At 42.1% G+C, this 22,514-nt stretch overlaps 1 protein-coding gene across 2 annotated transcripts in view; it reads left to right on the forward strand.

The window, feature by feature from the left end:
• The window catches only part of TMEM131 (transmembrane protein 131), a 234,989-nt gene that overhangs the window by 203,463 nt on the left and 9,012 nt on the right, over nucleotides 1–22,514 (forward strand). For both annotated transcript variants that reach the window (XM_087863335.1, XM_045771747.2), the window contains exons 32-33: nucleotides 6,872–7,047; nucleotides 10,757–10,878. In XM_087863335.1, coding sequence (XP_087719461.1) covers nucleotides 6,872–7,047; nucleotides 10,757–10,878 — 298 coding nt within the window. The remainder of the gene's footprint in view (nucleotides 1–6,871; nucleotides 7,048–10,756; nucleotides 10,879–22,514) is intronic.

Here is a 22,514-nt window from a genome sequence, read left to right on the forward strand (position 1 = left end):
AGACTAACTTCAGTTCAGCTGAAGTTGTACCACCAAGAGTTTAGGCATCAAGTTTTGTTTCTAAATGAGTTAGGGAGAAAAACTTGGAGAGCTTTTTGGATTTCAGGGGTACTGATGAGAGATGACTGACCTGACCTATACAAGGCCTGGAGCCCAGGCGATAGGAGGTTGAGAGTCAGAGGAAGTCCACGAGTCCTCTGTGAGGACTGGGAGACATGCAGGGTGCAGTGGTGAGGCCAGACAGTGTGTAGGAACACTGTGTATGCAGTTGTCACAGACGTAGAGGGTTCTGTGTGCGCAGATCTGATCTGCCTTCCAGGCTATCTGCAAGGAAACAGACAGACTAGATTCAGAGCAAACATTATAAAATCTACCCTAAACTCACCTCCCTCCAAAAGCAGGGCATTTACCAAGTGTTGGTGAAGCCTGAGGCTTGATTGTTAAGCTTTCCACTCCCTCCTCCGCTACTTATTATATTGTCCCACAGGCAAAGGGAACTAATCCTTGGGGTAAATCTAACCTAATTTGCCTAGTAGGGGCGGAGAAGTGGACCTGAGTGAGCGAGGGAAGGGCTAGTATCAGCACAAGAGGAGCAGTATTGGTAGGATTTGCTACCCAAAGTTGTGGTCCAGGGACCAGCAATAGTTACATCACCTGGGGGCCTTTAGAAATGTAGACTCATGGACCCCAACCCAGACTGCTGCATCAGACTCTGCATTTAACAAGGTCCACAGGTGATTGGGATAACATGTATGACCCATTAGTCAATGTAACCAGGGAATGTTCTTGGGAGGTGGGCACGGGTCCCTCTAGTGGGTTTTAGGCAGACAAGGAGTTGCCCTTAAAGGGAGTGGACAGAAATGCCTAGATAGGACAGAAGCTGTCCTCTCCCAACATTAAATTACAGTTAAATGTGCTTTTGAATATCTGTGATACTTGGTTTCTAGAATAAACAAATCCAAAATTAATTGAATATAATAATTTTATGAAACCCCTACATAATTGAATTCTGTGTACTGTAAAGTTCCTGGTCCTGGTACCTTACTGGTTCTGCTTAATACCACAGATGGTATATACAGCCTTATAAAGGTACCAGAAAAACTAGAACAAAAAGAGTATGGGTATTCTTACAAACTCATTATTAAGTCCTTCCCTGGGTTAGAAGTAAAATTATTTCACTTAATAAGGACTTCTTTTCTAAATTGTATTGAGCTAAACAAGTATCTTCACAGTCTAAGCATAGAACTTAATCGGACAGAATAATATGATTGCTGTGAAATTTTGAAAACAGTATTTGCTTTAGCTTAAAGAACTCCTGAAGAGTTTTTTTCATATGCATTTTTTGGTATGTTTTCGTTTAACATGCTCATATAAAGTTATTATTTGGGGAAGTAAATTTACATGACCAGGACTGACCTAAGTAAATTGCATGTGGGTCTGTATTATTTATTGGCCTCATTTAGACCATTTCAGCAGCCAAAACATGAGGAGGAAGACCGATTCCTGCCAGAATTAGTGCTTCTCTAGAGAGTCTCGTCAGGTGTGACAGCTGACATCACATGGCCTGCCTTGGGTCCACTGCTGCCAGGAACTGCACGTATTCAGAGAAACCACTTGCTGGTACTTGAACCTTTTCTGAAGCAATGCTTTGGGGTAGAAGTTAATGAAATGACTTAAAGTGGGAGAGCAAAAGCAGCTTGCCCAGACTAGTTGATGACAAATTCATTTATTCACTACTTAGTGAAAACAAAAAGTAAATGAGTAGGACGTATTCTTTAAATTTATAATTCATACTTTGCCTCCTTAAAATAATTGGAGGTGGCTTAAATTATTAAAGCCTGTGTAAAACAGTGAATAAAAGACAAAAAGGAGTTTTTGATGTTTTATCTGTTTGTTTTTAATTACAGTGCTCTCTCATCAGAAACCTAGAAAAAACTGAGTTGTTACCGTTAAGTGTTAAATTGAGCAGCATAGTTCCTGGCAGTGAGGGCCAAAGTAAAAACCATTGTTCTATAGTTCTCAGGCAGGAAAAGGAAGTCTGAGAGTGCATGTGAAAAAAACAGACTTTGCTGGCATTGAATTCCAGCTTCCATCTGAGGACACTGATTAAAAGAATGGGCATTTTGTCTTTATTGGAGAGAATATGGGAATGTTCTTCACACAGATGCTTTATATTGGCCTTCTAACATTAAAACAGAGCTCTCCTCTCCTCTGCTGCATGCTAAGCCTCACCACGTGCACAGCACTCATGGTGACTATAGTATGTACGTAGTGCTCAGAGACGGAGTATTTGATGAGGTTTAGAACTTCACCGTTGACTAAACGTGCTAGATCTGTGAGATGCAGAGGGTACTCTGTCACAGATATTATCAGCCTGCCTTATGTTCCTGAACACACAGGTCAGCCCCGAGGTAACCTGCAGACAGGGACAAATGGCTTGTGCCAATAAAGAATTTTGTATCAACTCAGTTATTAGAAAAAATATGCTTAATTGGGCTTTAAAGCAATGAAGAAATTGTTTAATTGTGACCATTTTTATGAGCAAGCATGGCAGCCACCCACTGGACGTAACTAGTCAACAGTACAGTGTCACAACCAGGATACAGGCATGCCTCATCTTACTATGCTTGGCCTTATTGCCCTTTGCAGATAATTGCGTTTTCTTACAGCTTGTGGCAGTCCTACACTAACCAAGTCTGTCAGCAGCATTTTTCCAATAGCATTTGCTCACTTTGTGTCTCCGTGTCACACTGTGGCAATCCTCACAATATTTCAAACTTTTTCATTATTATTAAATTTCTTTGATGATCTGTGATCAGTGATTACAACTCACTGAAAATTCAGATGATGGTTAGCATTTTTTAGTAATAATTAAGGTATGTACATTGGTTTTTTTTAGATATAATGCTATTGCACACTTAATAGATGACAGTATAGTGTAAAGATAGCTTTCATATGCATAGGAAACCACAGAATTAATTTGACTCACTTTATTGTGGTGGTCTGGCACCGAACCTGCAATATCTCCGAGGAATACCCGTACTGACACTGATGTAGTCAAGATACAGAATGTTTACATCACCATAATGATCCCTTGTGTGTCCTTTTCTAGCCACACCCACTTCCCTCCCACTCCTATTCCTTCCTTAACCCCTGGCAACCATTAACCTCCATTCCTATAATATGTCGTTTCTCAAGAATGTTCTATAAGTGGAACCATACAGTTTGCTATGAAGACCAACTTTGGATTCAGACCTTGATACGTTACTCATGAAAGAGTGAGATGGGATAAGCTTCCAGACTTGGGGTGGCAAGTGTCAGAGCAGGTCATACTGTGGGCGTATTTCAGTGTTTATAAAGGCACAGAACTGACTTGTACAGCTTGGCAGACACTGGCTGAGCGCTTGTTGTGTGCTGGGCACCATGTAAGGCACTGAGGATGGAGAGATCAGTAAGGCTGATCGCTGCCCTTCAGGTGCTTAAACCGTATGAGGAATAGCACCACGGGGGTGAGGGTTGCCCACCGTAGGTCAGGTAGCCTCAATCAGGAGTCCACTTGGTGATGGTGCAAGTAGGCAGACAGAGGGTGAGTGGCCTCACAGTTCATCCAGACGGTGGTGTGAAGCCTGAGGAACCTGTCACTCATGTTGGGTATATCCCTTGGCCACTGCTGGAAACACTCAGTTTTCCTCAGCTGGTTCTCCCTTCAGTTTATACTGTCTTTATTTAGATGGGTTAGTTTTTATATAGATCACGTACCAGTTAAGGCATATCTCCCTTAAGATGGGATATCCTGTGTCGTCCCTTGTGTATTGAGGTAATAATTAATTTATCTTTGAGAGGGCAGTTTCCCTCTGACTTCTGATTCCCACTTACCATATTAGCAAAACATTTTAGACTCTCCTTTCCCTAAAGCCCAGTCTTAACCACTGGGAAGCAGTCCCTGAGGAATAGAAGAGATCCTGGGAACACGCTTACCTGAGAAATCACTGCACCTAGTGGCAAGAGAAAAGCAGAGGCCACCCCCATACGTGCAGCCTTGCAGGGCACATAGGCCTGTCATCAGGCTGATCCAGTCCGAATTCTTATTAATCCTTTGATGAAAGCATGCTCTCTCCCCTCCCACCAAATTGGAAACCTCCCACTGAACCTCCCACTGAAAATTGGAAACAGAAGCAGCCGAAGAAACCATCCAGGTCAGTGGATGTGTGCTGGGCCGTTGGATTGATACTGTGGTGATTGTGTTGATACCGTGACTAATGATTCTCAGCCTAGTTATGCAGTAGAAGCACTTGGGGAGCTTCTTAAAAATTTACCCACACCAGGTCCCACACAGAACTGCTTAATCAGAATCTCAGGGTGGAGCCCAAACAAAGCGATATTTGTTAAAAGTTCCCTAGGTTAGTCTAAAGTACAGCAGATTAAGAATGGTTGTTACAGACTGAGAACCCAAAAGATGTTTTTAGGATATTTAACTCAGTTTTGGGCATCTTAGATTGGAATTATGTCAAATTAGTTAAAGTGATCCCCCAGGGAGAATATAAAGGAGGAAGAGAAGTTCCAAGGGCTGATCTCTAGGGGACACCAGCAAAGATGAAGCCAGCAAAGAAGTTGCCAGAAGGAGCATAGTACCAGAAAAGGATAATGATGTGTGGTCTGGCAGGAGTGGGAAGAGGGATATTCCAGTGTCCAGTCAAACTTGTGGAAGGAGGAATGCTAGAGGTCATCGGTCTGACCGTTAAGGAATTACTACCATTAACATTTTCAAAATCCCATTCATTAAGGTGCTAAAGATAGAAGTCCATGTGCAGGATATTAAGAAATTAATAAAAGATGGTTTTGGAGATAAAAAGCATCTTTCATGAAATAAGCTTTTTTCACCCAAATTTTCAACTTAACTATTGGTTTGTTAAATGTTTCTTTTTCTCCTTTGTGTATCCATATCTTCAAAATTTGAGCCAGTTTTTAAAAAATCATTTCTAGTGCTTTCCTATTTAATTAAGCCGGTTTTAGGTTATTGTAAATACAAGTTATTTATACAAATAGTGCCTCTCACCCACTGAACATAAGCACGACAGAATTGTATAATTGCAGGTGAGAAATTCATTGCATGGGGAATTGATCTCAGGCACATGGGAAAGTTTGAAGTACTCTCAGCATGAACTGTTGAACTCAGAATCTGAAAAATCAGGGGGCTCATGGGGCCAGAGCCAGACAGGCTCCTTCCCGTTTGCCGTGGCAGACAGGAGCTCCAGCCAGTCAGGGTGGATCTGAAGCTGTTATAATTAAACCAGCTGGCCAATCTGCTAAAACAAAGGCTTCTCAATTTTTGAGACTTAATGTCCCAGTTGTGGTTTCAAGTTTATTACCTCCTGGAATCAATGTGAAAGTAAATGACAAAATGACATTCCTAAAATCCAGTCAGAGCTTTACCTGTTCTTTTTCTAGATCAGGTCCAGCAAAGGTTTTCTGTAAAGGGCCAGACAGTAAACATGTGAGGCGTGTTGTGCCACCAACTGTCTCTGTCACAGATTCTTGTTCTTTTTTTCGATCACTTAAAAATAAAAAAAAATCATTCTCACCTCACAAGCCATACAAAACAGGCCGTAGGGCAGATTTCATCCATGGGCCACAGTTTGCCAGTCCGTTCAGGATGCCAAAGTTTGAGTTTCTGGCAACAATTAATAGTGGCCAGGAAACATTGGGATTTAAATAACTTGTTTAAGCTCCCTCAAAACGATGTATTTTTATTTTTTTTAATATTTTTTTATTATGTTAGTCACCATACAGTACATCCCTGGTTTTTGATGTAAAGTTTGATGATTCATTAGTTGCGTATAACACCCAGTGCACCATGCAATACGTGCCCTCCCCACCACCCATCACCAGCCTATCCCATTCCCCCACCCCCTCCCCTCTGAAGCCCTCAGTTTCAAAATGATGTATTTTTAAATGGCACATATAGAATGGGTGAGGCTGTGGCTTATGTGGCTTCTGCAGCTTTACCCTGCCTGGCTGCCCAGGTGATTCCACAGGTGCCGGAATCCGGGGATTTCTCTGCCATTGCCTAATGCAGCTAGAATGGAAGCTCAGTGAGGGCAAGGGTTATATTGTTGGTGCTACTGCTGTATGCCCAGGACATGGAACGTTGCCTGGGAAGTAGTGGGCACTCAGATATGTTGTGGGTTGGTTTCTCATTTGTCTTGGGAGCATCCACATCTTTTAAAATAGTAGGCTCTCTAGAGCTCTGTTTCACTCTGTCCATATAGAACATTCCATAGTGTTTATTTGCCAGGCACTGCTTTGAGGGCGTTATGCAACTCCTTATTACAACCCTATGAGGTGTTATCTCTCCTAGCTTACAGATGGGAGGCCAAGGTCATGCATCTGCTTAGGGAGAGCCAGGATTTGAACTCAGCCATCATGGCTCTGCCACCGGGCCTCTCAGCACCCCTCAGGTGATGCATGTGGGCAGCTCATCCTGTGTCACCTTCAGGCTTCCATCTCCAGACAGGTTTGAAAGGATCCCTGGTTTTCGCTTCTGCGATCTTTCAAAGCTACATCATCCTCGGGGGTATTAAAAAGTATTCTAAGACAGACGTAGAGTTGTCAAAAGTACTCAGTTTGCCAAAAATCATTGAACTGTACACTTAAAATGGGTTTATCTTATTGTACACAAATTATGCCTCAGTAAAATTGATTTTCACAAATACTCTCATCAGAAAGTCAAACATGATTTGGAAAGTTTTAATTAGAGAAGAAATAAAGTAGGGAAAGAAACCTTCACTAATTTGGAGAAAAGCTATAATGGCTGTGTTTTCTGAGCTACTTACAAATCAAGAAATTACTTTACTTTGATTTTCATCCCCAGGGAAAGGAAAACCTCTTCAGCGCAAGGTGAAACCACCTAAAAAGCAAGAGGAAAAGGAGAAGAAGGGAAAGGGAAAGCCACAGGAAGATGATCTGAAAGACTCCTTGGCTGATGACGACAGCTCCTCCACCACCACAGAGACCTCCAACCCAGACACAGAGCCTCTCCTCAAGGAGGTATGACGGGCTCCCATAAACAAACGAGGGAAGAAAGTGTCCCCTGCAGCGCGCAAGACACCGTCTCCTAGATGGGGCTTTGATCTTTACCGTAAGCACACGCTCTGGGGATTCCTTCTCCGTGTGCACAGGTGTGCTAAACGGTCACTGTCTTGCAGGAAGCAGTCACAGCCCCCACCATGGAGGTCTTCATTTCCCCCAGGCAAGAACACTGGCAAGCATGTGGATAAACTAAAGTAGTTAGAAACTGACAACACTGCTTGAAAGTTAGGGACTGTCTGGAATAGTAACCGCTCTGTCTCATGAAATTTGCTTCAAATTTTAAGTATCAAAAGAGAATGAGAAGAAACTAGACCATTTTAATTATATGGGACTTTTCCTGTCTTATCACTGCTGGGACAGCGGGCTTCAGTAGCAGCTCACTCCTCCCACAGTTAGGGCAGTGACTGTCCTGGAGAGAGAGTGTGGCCGGGGGAAAGACCCCAGACTTCAGTGGTCACCCGGAACTGGGGACCCAGCTCAGCACACATTACCACGTCAAGAAAGCCGCCTCACTTCTCCAAGTCCTCAGCTCTCAGGGTAGTCACCAGCGTCAGATAGTACTGCAAAATGCCTGGTACTTAGTGACATTAGGTAAATGGAAGGTCGAGTTACTGTTGTGAACAGGTCTGAGACTGTGAGTTACAAGTGCTGTGCAGAAAAGTGAGGGCATAATTCTATTTTGGCATTTTTAGATAACTATATTCCAGATTTAATATGATCCTAATATAGCCTTTAATATCATAGGACCGAATTTCCTTTTCAGTTTTAATCTACTGACCTAAGGAATTATTTCTTAAAGATATCTAACAGTGTCATCTGCATGTTCATTTTTTTTTTTTTAAGATTTTATTTATTCATTCAACAGAGATAGAGACAGCCAGCGAGAGAGAACACAAGCAGGGGGAGTGGGAGAGGAAGAAGCAGGCTCACAGCAGAGGAGCCTGATGTGGGGCCCGATCCCATAACGCCGGGATCACGCCCTGAGCCAAAGGCAGACGCCCAACCGCTGTGCCTCCCAGGCGCCCCTGCATGTTCATTTTTTTAATGACATTTACATGTGACTTATTTTTCTTGTCAGCTCTCTTCCCCTTTGCATCCGTCACATTTGGTGGGGTGCTCTGTACGCCCTCAGTACTGCACAGTACTGCAGTTCTGTACCGTATTATATCCTAACAGATTCCTTCAGAGAAGCAGAATGCCATCTACTCGTCTTTGAGTAGAATCCCATCAGTTTCAGTGATACGAATAAGCATTTAGAAAGCGTTTTCAGGGCAGGCTTTCTTCACATTTCCTCATTTCCTTTCCTGCTTTTCTGGCTTTTTTCCTAACGCTTCTCTCCAAGTGACCCCACCTGCCACCATTCTCTGTGCACCCCCTGGCATCATTCTCCCCACTCTGTTCGCTTCCTTCTGCTTCCCCCATCTCCTTCCCCACCATTTATTTCTTAGAGACACAGCACAGACTCCTCCATGTGGCCTCCATGCCCACTGTCCTCCCTTCTGACCGGTTTTTAGTCCTCCTCCTCAGTGCTCTTCCTTATAGTTTGTGTGCTTTTATTTCTTGGTGACTGATCTGTTTGCCAGTGTGTGTGTTTTCTTCCTAACTAGATAACAGACTTGACAGGTCACTATCCCATAGATGGTTTTTCCAACCTTCTTCTACCCATTCAAAGAGGAAGGCTTGAGTGGAATATTACATGGCCATTAAAAAGGGATGAGCTCTCCCTATTTGTCACAGCACAGATGGAGGAAGTTATGCTAGGTGAAAAAAGTCAGCCAGAGAAAGATAAATACCACCTGTTTTCACTCGTGTGGAATCTAAAACACAAAACAAATGAATTTTTTTAAAAAAGCACAATCAGACCCACAAATGCAGTGAACAAACTGGTGGTGGTGGCCAGAGGGGAAGGGGTTGGGGGATGGGCACAATGGGTGAGGGGAGTGGGTGATACAGGCTTCCAGTTGTAGACTGAATAAGTCACAGGGATGAAAGGCACAGCATAGGGAATGTAAGCAATGATATCACAGTAGCATTATGTGGTGACCGATGGGAGCTACAGTTGTGATGAGCGTAGCGTAACAGAGATGTTGAATCACTATGCTGTACACTTGAAACTTATGTAACATTTGTGTCAGCTATACTCAAAATCTTTAAGGCAAATTAAAATGAAAAAAAAAAAAAAAAAAAAGGTACTGAGCACCTGAGTGCCAGACCTTGTGCTTGGGAAACAACAGAAGACAAAAAGATCATCTCTTTGTCCTCAAAGAGCTCATGGTGTACAAAGTCCTTGATGAGTCAAGTATTCAAGAAATACTTCTTGAATAACCCAGAATAGTCTTAAAAGGTGTGTGGACAAGAGGGTGATTTAGCCCTTTCTCTGGTTATTTACTCCTTTCTCTGGTTATTTACTCTGTACAGTTAAATAGGTTGACCTGGAGTGACCTATTAAAACCCAGGTTGCCTTAATGACCATAAATAGTGAAGCTGGGTAGCATCTCATTTACCTTATGCCAGTAACTCCTCCCATACCCACAGCTGTGCCATTTTGCTGAGCATGTCCTTCCCCTGTCCGTCTCCCTGACTAGCCTCAGTGCAATTCTCGCACATGGTGCTGCTCCAACTATGTGTGATGAAAAACCAGGGTGTTTTTTCTGTCTGTCATATAGGTGGTCCTATTGCACGTAAGTGGTACACACCCATGCCACATGCAACTCCCCAGCGAGTTCAGTAAGACCCGAACAGGATATGCCCTGTTTGGGAGACAAGTCCGCTGGTGTCATGCTTGGATGCCACAGCAGTGTGGACTTACTATAAACGTACGTTAAGTGCAGCTTCCGTACTTCCCGGTCAGGGACCAGAAACTGCAGTGGGCCGACAGTGACACAGCACAGCCCCAAGGTGCAGCTTAGGTGTGGCCTCCTCAGTGCAGGCTCCACACTCAAGCCAGGTAAGACAGCCCTTCTCTGCTCTGGTTGGAGCCCGCACACAGTTCTACACCAGGTACAAGTTCATCTCCAGCCATCATACGCATCTGCCTCCTGCTAGACTTCACAGTCCTTGGGGAAAGGGCCGAGGCCCCCGTGGGCCCCCATTGCCTAGCACCAAGTGGGTGACCAGTAAGTGTTGTTGGTTGAGTAAGTGACTGAATAACGAAGCCCTTCTCGTTGACGGTGAATGGTTAGCATTAAAGCCACCATAACACTTTCATAATCACACTTCGTGAACAGGTGTGAACGCTTATTGCTGCCTGCATTGCTTTCTTGCCCTGGATTTTACCTGTACTTAGGATTAGGAACTTTGCCAGAAGTGTAGGACTTTGTATTGTACTCCAAGCTGACTTTTCTTGTAAAAGAGCGAGGTTTTACCCCTCCACCCCGTGCTTAAAAATGAGCAGCTACCAATTTGCTGCTGCCACTGCCACCACCAACCCCAGGCAGGATATCAGTATAAGTAAAATTCCTTATTATTCAGGCTCGCCAAAACATAATAAATCAAAGGCTAAAAAATTGACAGAACTACAATAAAGGTAGAAAGGAGTTTATTGTTTTTATACATATAATGTGTTGAATCTGCTACGTCTTTGGTTTTGTGTCTCTGTCTTCATACAAGACAGTATCACTCATTTTTATGAATCCTTCTCAGCAATTAAGTGTACATTTTTTAACAGGATACAGAAAAGCAAAAGGGAAAACAAGCCATGCCTGAAAAACATGAAAATGATATGTCTCAAGTGAAGCAGAAAAGCAAAAAACTCTTAAAGAAAGAAATCCCAACAGATGTGAAACCCAGGTAAGAAAATAAATGTATGCAGCGAAATCAGGTATACATAAGAAATAACTGGTGAAATCAGGTCATGTTTTTGTGGTGGGTTGGTTACTATGGGGTTTCTGCAGCAAAAGCCACGACTGCATCGTGTTCCCCTCGGGTTTTTTCTAATGCCTTCTGTTGACTGGGGACCACATGCTGCTGATGTCAGACATGGAAAAGGCAGAGATGATGACTTGTTATGAAAATTTAGGATGGAATTTTAGGTTGGTAATTTATTCCCAGGCAGAGAGCCATTTCAGTTCTGTACAAAGGTGACCTTGATGGTTTAACCACAGGTAGGAGCATAACTCTTCTCAGAAAGAGCTCTGAATCTGTTCATTAACCCAGAGCTGCGTTTGGGTTCTAGAATTTCGTGCATTAAAACTTGAAAGAATTTATTCTTACCTGAAAAATGCTCAGGGCAGGGGCACCTGGGTGGTTCAGTCAAGCGTCCGACTCTTGGTTTCGGTTCAGGTCACGATCTCAGGGTCCTGGGATCAGTCCCCGAGTTGGACTCTGTGCTCAGCTGGAAGTCTGCTGGAGATTCTCTCCCTCTCTCTCCCTGAGCCCCTCCACCTCTTCTCTTTTTTTCTCTAATTAAAAAAAAAAAAAAGTGCTAAGAATTAACTAGGAAATAACTCCATTCCAGTCACCACAGAACAGGATTCTGATGGGCTTCACAGGGAAGGCTTACTGCCGAATGTGTTTCCTCAAATAAATGAAGGAGTTGAACTATTAGGTCATTAACTAAGGTTACTTTCATTAAAGCTTAGATCTTCCAGATAAGCTAATTTTAGTTTTAGCATTGTTCATGCCCTTCATAGTTGATCGTATAAAATGGCCATCAGCATGGAAGCTGATATTTATTTACCTTCTTGTGTGATAAGTGAGCATTGACCTAGGAAGTTGAAGGAATTTGGTACAAATTACTAAAGGAAAGCATTGTTATCATTAGAATTGCCCTTACATTTTTGGAAGGTCTGTTCTTACTCTGATTCTGGGAATAATACATGAGCTTTCCCGAAACACCAATAAACTGGACTCTTTCCCTAGACAGCTTAACTCAGGCACAGGCAGTCTCTTCCATAGAACCAACAGCTCCTAAGAAATTAGGTGTTAACTCTAGTGAAATGAAACCTCGTCCCTAAATTTATGAAGTAATACAGCATATGGCAGTCATTAATTACTAATGGAATATTTATACCTAAAATTCACTCTTATGTGCAAATTGTTATTGGAGCCAATCGCACAGTTTGTTGAGAACAATCTAACCCAGCTAGAAGCAATGTCAAGTGGAGTAATGGTTGACACACTTGGATCTCTCCTGAGAGAAATCAGCCGGAGGCACTAATTAGTGCTAACACCATTCTGGCACGCGAGGACGGGAATAATACTCTGGTGATTGGGGATTATTCTTCTAGGCCTTTTGCAGGCTTAGGTGATTGATCAGATATTCCTAAGTAAATGGGGCTAAAAAATACAAATTATGAAAAACCATAGTTTTCATGGCGATCTTGTGAGAATAGACAATCGTGCTATAATTCTTATCACAAATTTAAAATCCAACCTTCTAAAAATGATCGTAACAAAACCATTCCGTAGGTGACTTTTGCCAAATCTGCATGATTAGCCTTGATGCCCGAGCTGTCAGACATAATTTTTTTAATAATATTTTTTATTATGTTAGTCACCATACAGTACATCCCTGGTTTTTGATGTAAAGTTCGATGATTCATTAGTTGCATATAACACCCAGTGTTCCATGTAATACATGCCCTCCTTACTACCCGTCACCAGCCTGTCCCATTCCCCCACCCCCCTCCCCTCTGAAGCCCTCAGTTTGTTTCTCAGAGTCCATAGTCTCTCAGGCTTCATTCCCCCTTCTGATTCCACCCCCTTTCTTTATCCCTTTCTTCTCCTACCGATCTTCCTAGTTCTTACGTTCCATAGATGAGAGAAACCATATGATAGTTGTCTTCCTCTGCTTGACTTATTTCACTTAGCATTATCTCCTCCAGTGCCATCCATGTTGCAGCAAATATTGAGAAATCGTTCTTTTTGATGGCTGAGTAATATTCCATTGTATATATGGACCGCATCTTCTTAACCCAGTCATCTGTTGAAGGGCATCTCGGCTCCTTCCACGATTTAGCTATTATAGACAAAGCTGCTGAACATTGGGGTGCATATGGCCCTTCTCTTCACTACGTCTGTATCTTTGGGGTAAACACCCAGTACTGCAATGGCTAGACCATAGGGTAGCTCTATTTTTAACTTTTTAAGGGACCTCCACACTGTTTTCCAAGTGGCTGTACCAACTTGCATTCCCACCAACAATGTAGCAGCGATCCCCTTTCTCCATATCCTCTCCAACAATTGTTTCTTGCCTTGTCCATTTTTGCCATTCTAACTGGCGTAAGGTGATATCTCAGTGTGGTTTTGATTTGAATTTCCCCGATGGCTAATGATTTTGAACATTTTTTCATGTGTCTGTTAGCCATTTGTATGTCGTCATTGGAAAAGTGTCTGTTCATATCTTCTGCCCATTTTATGATTTATTTGTTTCTCGCATATTGAGTTTGAGAAGTTCTTTGTAGATCTTGGATACCAGTCTTTTATCTGTAGTATCATTTGCAAATATATTCTCCCATTCTGTGGGCTGCCTCTTAGTTTTTTTGACTGTTTCCTTGGCTGTGCAGAAGCTTTTTATCTTGATGAAGTCCCACAAGTTCATTTTTTCTTTTGTTTCTCTTGCCTTTGGGGATGTGTCATGAAAAAGGTTGCTTTGGCCGATGTCGTATAGGTTGCTACCTATGTTCTCCTCTAGGATTTTGATGGATTCCTGTCTCACATCGAGGTCTTTCATCCATTTGGAGTTTATCTTTGTGTATGGTGTGAGAGAGTGGTCAAGTTTCATTCTTTTGCATGTAGCTGTCCAATTTTCCCAGCACCATTTATTGAAGAGACTGTCTTTTTTCCACTGGATGTTTTTTCCTGCTTTATCAAAGATTAGTTGCCCAAAGAGCCGAAGGTCCATTTCTGGGTTCTCTATTCTGTTCCACTGGTCTATGTGTCTGTTTTTGTGCCAGTACCATGCTGTCTTTGTGATCACAGCTTTGTAGTACAGCTCGAAATCCGGCATTGTGATGCCCCCAGCTTTGTTTTTCCTTTTCAACACTTCCTTGGCAATTCATGGCCTTTTCTGGTTCCACACAAATTTAAGGGCTGTTTGTTCCACTTCTTTGAAAAATGTCATGGGTATTTTGATTGCGATAGCATTGAAAGTGTAGATTGCTCTGGGTAGCATGGACATTTTAACTATGTTAATTCTTCCGATCCATGAGCATGGAATATTTTTCCATCTTTTTGTGTCTTCTTCAATGTCTTTGAAGAGTGATTTGTAGTTTCTAGAATATAGATCCTTTACGTCTCTGGTTAAGTTAATTCCAAAGTAACGTATGATTTTTGGTGTTATTGTAAATGGGATGGATTCCCTAATTTCTCTTTCTTCAGTCTCATTGTTTGTGTATAGAAATGCAACTGATTTCTGAGCATTGATTTTGTATCCCGCCACATTACTGAATTGCTCTATAACTTCTAGTCGTTTGGGGGTGGATTCTTTTGGATTTTCCATATAGAGTATCATGTCATCTGCGAAGAGAGACAGTTTGACTTCTTCTTTGCCAATTTGGATACCTTTTATCCCTTTTTGTTGTCTGATTACTGTTGCAAGGACTTCTAGTACTATGTTGAATAATAATGGCGAGAGTGGGTATCCTTGTCATTCCTGATCTTAAGGGAAAGGCTTCCTGCTTTTTCCCATTGAGAATGATATTTTCTGTAGGTTTTTCATAGATGGTTTTTATGAGATTGAGGAATGTACCCTCAATCCCTACACTCTGAAGGGTTTTAATCAAGAAAGGATGCTGTAGTTTGTCAAATGCTTTTTCTGCATCTATGGAGAGAATCATATGATTTTTGGCTTTTTTCTTGTTGATATAATCTATCACATTGATAGATTTGCGAATGTTGAACCACCCTTGCATCCCAGGGATGAATCCCACTTGGTCATGATGGATAATCCTTTTAATGTACTGTTGGATTCTATTAGCAAGGATCTTGTTGAGAACTTTGGCATCCATATTCATCAGGGTAATCGGTCTGTAATTCTCCTTTTTGATGGGGTCTTTGCCTGGTTTGGGAATCAAGGTAATATTGGCCTCATAGAGTTTGGTAGCTTTCCTTCTGTTTCTATTTTTTGAAATAGCTTTAGGAGAACAGGTATTATTCTTTGAATGTTTGTTAGAATTCCCCGGGGAATCCGTCAGGCCCTGGCGTTTTGTTTCTTGGCAGGTTTTTAATCACGGTTTCAATCTTTCATTAATTAATTGGTCTATTTAAAAAATCAATTTCTTCCTGTTTCAGTCTTGGTAGTTTATAGGTTTCCAGGAAGGATTCCATCTCTTCCAGATTGCTTAATTTATTGGCATAAAACTGTTGATAAAAGTTTCTATTAATCCTTCCTATTTCATTGGTGTTGGTTGTGACCTCTCCCCTTTCATTCATAATTTTATTAATTTGGGTCCTTTCTCTATTCTTTTGGATAAGTCTTGCCAGTGATTTGTCTATTTTATTAATTCTTTCAAAGAACCAGCTTCTAGTTCTGTTGATCTGCTCTACTGTGCTCCTGGTTTCTAATTCATTGATCTCTGCTCTAATCTTGATCAACTGCTTTCTCGTGCGTGGATTAGGCCTGTCCCTCTGTTGCTGTTCCAGCTTCTTGAGGTGAGAATATAAAAACTGCATTTTAGATTTTTCTATTCTTTTGAGTGAGGCTTGCATGGCTATGTATTTCCCCCTTAGGACTGCCTTTGCATTGTCTCATAGGTTTTGGACCATTGTGTTTTCATTCTCGTTGGTCTCCATAAATTGTTTAAATTGATTTTTGATTTCCTGGTTTATCGAATCATTCTTGAGCAGGATGGTTCTTAGTCTCCAAGTGTTTGAGTTTCTTCCAAATTTTTCCTTGTGGTTGAGTTCCAATTTCAAAGCACTGTGGTCTGAGAATATGCAGGGAATAATTTCAGTCTTTTTGTATCGTTGAGACCTGTTTTGTGACCCAGAGCATGGTCTATTCTTGAGAATGTTCCATGGGCATTAGAATAGAATGAGTATTCTTTGGTTCTGGGGTGTAGTGTTCTATATATATCTATGAGGTCCAACTCGTCGAGTATGGCATTCAAAGCTCTTGTTTCTTTGTTGATTTTCTGCTTAGGTGATCTATCTATTGCTAATAGTGGAGTGTTGAGGTCCCCTACTATTAACGTATTTTTATCTATATATCTCTTTATTCTGGTTAAGAGTTGGCTTGTGTATCTTGCTGCTCCGCTGGTGGGGACATAGATATTTATAATTGTCGTATCCACTTGTTGGATACATCCTTTAAGAATAATATAGCCCTTCTGTGTCTCTAACTATAGTCTTTAGTTTAAAATCCAATCTGTGTGATATGAGAATTGCTACCCAATCTTTCTTTTGAGGTCCATTGGCGTGAAAGATGGTATTCCATCCCTTTACTTTCGGTCTGAATGTATCTTTAGGTTCAAAATGAGTCCCTTGTAGACAGCAAATGGATGGGTCATGTCTTTTTATCCAATCTGCAACCCGGTGGCGTTTATGGGAGCATCAGGCCATTTACATTGAGACTGATTATTGAGAGCTATATCAATGATGACATGTTGCCTGTAAAGTCTTTGTTTCTGTAGATTGTGACTTTCTGTTCTGTATCACTCTTGGGGCCTTTTTACTTTTATAGACCCTCCCTTAATATCTCCTGTAGGGCTGGTTTCGTGGTTACGAAATTGGTCAGTGACTGGCGATTCTGGAAGGTCTTTATCTCTCCATCAATTCTGAATGACAACCTTGCTGGATAAAGGATCCTTGGCTGCATGTTTTTCTCTGAAAGAGCTTTAAACCCCCCCCCCAACTCTTTCTCTCATTCCAGGTCTGTGTAGACAGGTCTGATGTAATTCTCATACCTTTGCCTTGGTATGTGAGAAATTTCTTTGCCCTGGCCACTTTCAATACTGTATCCTTGGATCTAATATTTGTGAAATGCACTATGACCTGACGTGGTGTAGGTTTGTCGTGGTTGAGCTTGGGAGGGGTCCTCTCTGCCTCTTGGACACGAATGCTTGTTTCCTTTGCTAGATTAGGGAAGTTTTCAGCTACAATTTGTTCAAATATCTCTTCTAGATCTCTGTTTTTCTCCAGCCCCTCGGGGATGCTGATGATTCTGACATTGGAACGTTTCATTGAGTCAGTAATCTCCTGTAACCTACATTCTTGAGATTGGATTTTTTTGAGCCAAGTTTCTGTTTTAGCTTTCTCTTCTACTAACCCATTCTCCAATTTGCCGATTCGTTCTTCTGCCTCATTCACCCTGGCCGTCAGAGCCTCTAGTTTTGACTGCATTTGATTCATAGTATTTTTAATTTCTTCCAGATTCACTCTCATTTCCGCCCTTAGAGATTCTATATTCTCGTTAATATTTTCGTTAATATTTTTTTCAAGTCTACACATCATCTTGACCATTGTTACTCTGAACTCCATTTCTGACAATTTGGTTATATCCACATCCATCAGTTCTGTGGCAGAGGCCACAGACTCATTGTCTTTTCTTTGCTGGGGGGGATTTCTCCTTCTCGTCATTTTGATGAGGAGAGGTTGTGGGGTTGCCCAGAGCCCAAATTATTGACCGGGACCCAGGCAGTGTGCACTTGTTTTATAGGGACCTTAGGGATGTGGGCTTCTTGATTTTTCAGCCTGCCTTCTGGGGCGGGGCCTGCCGCGCTGATACTCAGGCAACCCTGTTCGGGTAGAGTCTCCGTGTCCCCTGCGAGGGGGGATGGGGATGGGCACACTGTGAGCCGGTATTTCCAGCCTTTTGTTCTCTGGCGGCTTTCCCTGGGGTTTGCTGTGCCTCTTCTGAGAGTCAGAGCAGCAGAGGCCGAATCCCAGCCTCTGTCTCAGAACAGAGGTATGACAGACTGTTCTCCACTGAGCTCCTCTGATCACTCTAACTCTGTTTCTGTTGGTGCTGCTCAACCCTGCAGCGTCCCGGGATGTGTGCCCCACACCCGGCGTCCCAGCCCTCACCTCCAGGGCCGGCACATCTCTGTCCTTTGTGTTGCTAACACCCCCAGCCGCCAGCCGCCCCTGCGCGCTCCAGAGCTCCCTTTCAGTGTGGTTCGCACACTCCAGATCTCCGGTTTTCAGACTGGTCGCACATGTTCCCCAGCTCACGGTCTCAGTGATCTCAGTCCGTTCTCTCACGGGTGCCGTCCGCGAGCCCGCCCGCTCTCCCGTGCAGGTGGCTACCGCTTCCCGGCACCCGAACGCGGCGGCTCCCTCCCCCTTCCGTTTATCTTCCGATATCTGTGCGCGGTTTCACGGCTCCCCGCTTCGTACCTCAATACTCAGCGCTGGAGATGTTCATTTGAAGAGATCCAGATGTATCTTCCTGCATCTCAGGCTGATTCCAGCTCGACTCAGGGGACCAACTGAAAAAGGGGTCCCCTACGTCTCCGCCATCTTAACTCCTCTACCCAGACATTAATTTTTTTAAAACAGATAATACATGTTAATCTTACCCTCATCCCTTTTCCACTGACTTCTGTTATGTTCCCAGTTATTATGAAATAAATTGACCATTAGCAGAATTACCATAGCAAAACCATTCCACAGGTGATTTTACCCATTCTGCGCTGTGTATTAGCCTTGATGCCTGAGCTCAGAGACATAGTACTTTTTATACAAATACTACATGTTAATTTTTACCCTCATCCCTTTTCCTCTTCTCCAGTATTCTGATTTTTTTATAAAATAAGTTGACCATTAGCAGATTTAATTTTGAAAATTTATAAAAGATTTCATTTGACTGCCACTAACTTTGTAAGAATTTCATTCTCTGGTCAACAAACAGCCGCAGGAGCCCACTCTCTGTCGGCCCTCGGTCCTGGGACCGTCACAGGGTAACTCATGTCCTCTTGGTACATAGGTAAGAGAAAAATCGTTACCAGCAAGACAGTTTAAGTAGTGTCTTCCGAATTGTCTTTTTAAATTGTCTTTTGTAACTGGAGAAATCCATATGTAACCTTACTCTTCTAATGTCCTTAATTTAATCTCTTTAAGCTCACCAGTCTTGTTTTGTGTTTTTCCAAACTCAGGGATCAAAGTATTAAGAGAGTCAGAATTCATGAGTACATCACGCAAAAAGGTGTTAAAGACAGTTTTTGCTTTCTTTTTTTTTTTCACAAGGAGTAGACCACATATTCTTTTTAATTTAAATTCAATTAATTAACATATAATGTATTAGTAGTTTCAGAGGTAGAGTTCAGTGATTCATCAGTCTTATGTAACACCCAATGCTCATTACATCACGTGCCCTTCTTAATGTCCATCACCCAGTTACCCCATCCCCCTACTTGCAACCCTGTTTGTTTACTAAAAGTCTCTATGGTTTGTCTCTCCCTCTGATTTTGTCTTATTTTATTTTTTCCTCTCATCCCCTGTGATCCTCTGTTTTGTTTCTTAAATTCCATGTATCAGTGAGATCATACAAAGACTGGCTTTTTTAATAACCAGAAACGTGGCCTCTCTGAATAGAGCCATTCCCGGTCTACACTGAGTTATGACAGTACAGGCCTTGCTCTGTCACTCAGGTAGAATCACTGCCAGTCCTGATATTAGTAATACCCAAAACTCCTGTTACCTCAGAAGTGCTGTCAGTGTGTTACTCTGTGATTCCACAATCTGCAGGGTATAGACGCACTCTTAGAAAGAGATACCATTAATAAGGCATATATGTATTACCACCTTCTTTTGAAAGCTTTATATGATTGGGAATAAATGTTCCATATATCAGCCAAAACACTGATATTCTAATATTAATAAACATCAGTGCACTTAGTTCACATTTGCTTTATCAAAAATTAGTCTTTAAATATTGTCAGTATTATTGGGGTGTTATGTTATCTCTAGGCTACAAGACCCAATCCCGAAATGTTGAGGAATCTGTTTTCTTACAAATAGATAAAATATGATAAAGCCAGAGCATTGTCTCAGTCGTGGTCTCTGCCTGTACAGCCACATCCCACCATGCTCCCACAAGTTCACTTCAAAAAATCATTTCCTGGGAGCGGGAGCATGGTGTTGCAATGGCAGAGACCCGGTCAATCCATCTTGGCCAGCTTGACACCATAGAAGTAAGTGGACCCGTAGAGCTCCAAAGACTGTATTTTAGGTCCAAGATGGCAGGGAATGAGAGTTCCATCTCAGGCACAAAAAGGACAGCAACTCTCCATTCATCCTTCTGTTGTCTGTTTATTCATTTATCAACACTTTACATGTCTACATGACTTAACTATAATAATCTAAAATGGGGGGGGCCTTCATAGAATAATTGTACTCTCTACTATTCCGCTCTGTCAGCACACTCAGCTCAGGGCCGTGGGCACCACGTTTCACACCCTGGCCCAGACTGTGAGCAGTGGGAAAGCCCTAACCTTGGCTTCAGCTCTCTGCCTTCCCCCTTCCGCACACAGGGCATAGACTGTGCATTACGTGAGTAAAAATAACGCCTGGCATCTGAACCACCTTACGGTTTTTCCCTTTGAGAGTCATTTAAATTAAGTAGGCTCTTACCTATTTTACTGAGGTTTCTTGATAAAGATCATCTATCTAGCTTAATTTTGGAAAGTATGAATCAGCAAAAATAAAATAGTTGTCTGGCACCTTTTTTCTTAAAAAGCCAACTAGTTTTACAGTGGCACAGAGGTGTGCTTTGTATAAATAGCCCCAACCCCCCCTACTTATAAATGACTTACTTAAAAATAACTCCCACACACCCACCTCTACCACCACCACCAGAGGGCTGGGTGTCTGTTTCATGGGAGTTTTTTTTTTTTTTTTGGTTTTGTTTTTTTGTTGTTTTTGGTTTTGTTTTTATTTTTTAAGATGGAGTTTTTAAATAACACTGTCAATCAGAAGTGGGAGGACATGGAAGATTTATAAAACTGTAGCATTAATACTCTTGCCCGTAAACAGTGAATTTTTTCCCATTGGTTTGTTAACCAGCCAAAAATTCTACCTATTTGGGTTAACAGAGCCCCTTGGATTTTTGATTAGCTCTTTTTCTAATTCCGAATATAATACCTATTTATTATAGAAAATTTGTGAAATACAAAGAAACGAAAGAAAATGACCTTTAACCTACCATATAAATATTTGTAAATAGCCTGTGTTAAAATGTGTTTATTTATACTATTAATAATTATGTATTCTGTCATCTGCAAGGTTTGAACCATTCTGACCTTTGAGATCTGGTGTGAATTAGTACGGTGGGCTGCCCCTGTCCCAGAACCTAGCAGAAGTTGGCTGCCTTCTCGGAGTGAGAAATTGGAGTAGCAACAGCAGGAAGATGATGTGGTGCATAAAAAATAACCTGAAGGATAGACTCAGGGAGGCCAGAGTGGTGTGTTGGAGTCACACACCTGAGGGTTGGGGATAGGGCAGGAAGTACCCTAAGGTGGAAAATGCCAGAGACACACCCATTTTAGAACATCTACGTCAGCCAGTAAACTTTGCTGACAAAGTTTTTAATGAGAAGCAAGCTGTCTGCTTAGCCGTGAACCGACAGCTTTCTGGCCATCACCGGGAGAATGGTGGAGATCACTGATGACTTTTGGAAGAATTCGGGTAAGGAGCCACCGGGTTCTCTCAGCTGTGTCTCACCCTTCCCCGGAAAATGCCCTTCTTGGACCACATTAGCTTAGCTCGTGTCAGAGGCCTTCCCAAGCCTAGGACTTGATCTTGGTGGGCAATACAGAAGCAACTTGAATGTTGTAAAGAATGTCCTTATGGCCTAGATGGGTAACATTGCTCACACTGCTACCTTCTATAGGTCATCTATGCATTTCTCCTAGAGTGCTTCTCTCCCAGCAAATTCTAATGTTTTCTTCATCAGGCTATGGAAACTTAAAGCAGCCATCATGCCTCCCGCTTTGCCTTGGACAGGAAGTTCAGAGCCAATTATTTCTATTTATACATGTTTATTATGTTAAGCTTACATCTAAATCTTTTAGAACACATATACACTCTAAATAAATAAAAATATTTTAATTTTTGCACAGGGTTAACCTTGAGTTTAAGAATAAAGAAGAAAATTTATCTAACCCGACTCACCCTAGAGCTCAGGCAAATCTTGAGTCCTGCTGCTCTGCAGTCAGCTAGCCCAGGAACTTAGCCCTGGTTCATTTCATGGTTTCTGTGAGAAAAAGGTACAGACCCTTTGACATTTTAAGTCTGAGACCTTTCAGAATCTCCACATCCAAGAATCCTCCTAGTAGTCCAGACCCTGGAAGAAACTCATTCACAAGTAAAATGACTGCATTTAACAGCCCCCAAAATAGCGTGTTTGTGCTAAAGGCTTTATGCATATTATGTAGGGTAGGTGCTCTGACCCATTCCATAGTACCAAATAATGGACCTCAGTTCATTGTCAGCACTCAGAGTAGCAAAGGATAAACCTCCAAGTGTTGAGTGTCTCCTGAACCGTC

The sequence above is a fragment of the Ursus americanus genome, chromosome 7, assembly GCF_024610735.1.
Source record: "Ursus americanus isolate L20-20 chromosome 7, mUrsAme1.1.p, whole genome shotgun sequence".
Taxonomy (NCBI): domain Eukaryota; kingdom Metazoa; phylum Chordata; class Mammalia; order Carnivora; family Ursidae; genus Ursus; species Ursus americanus.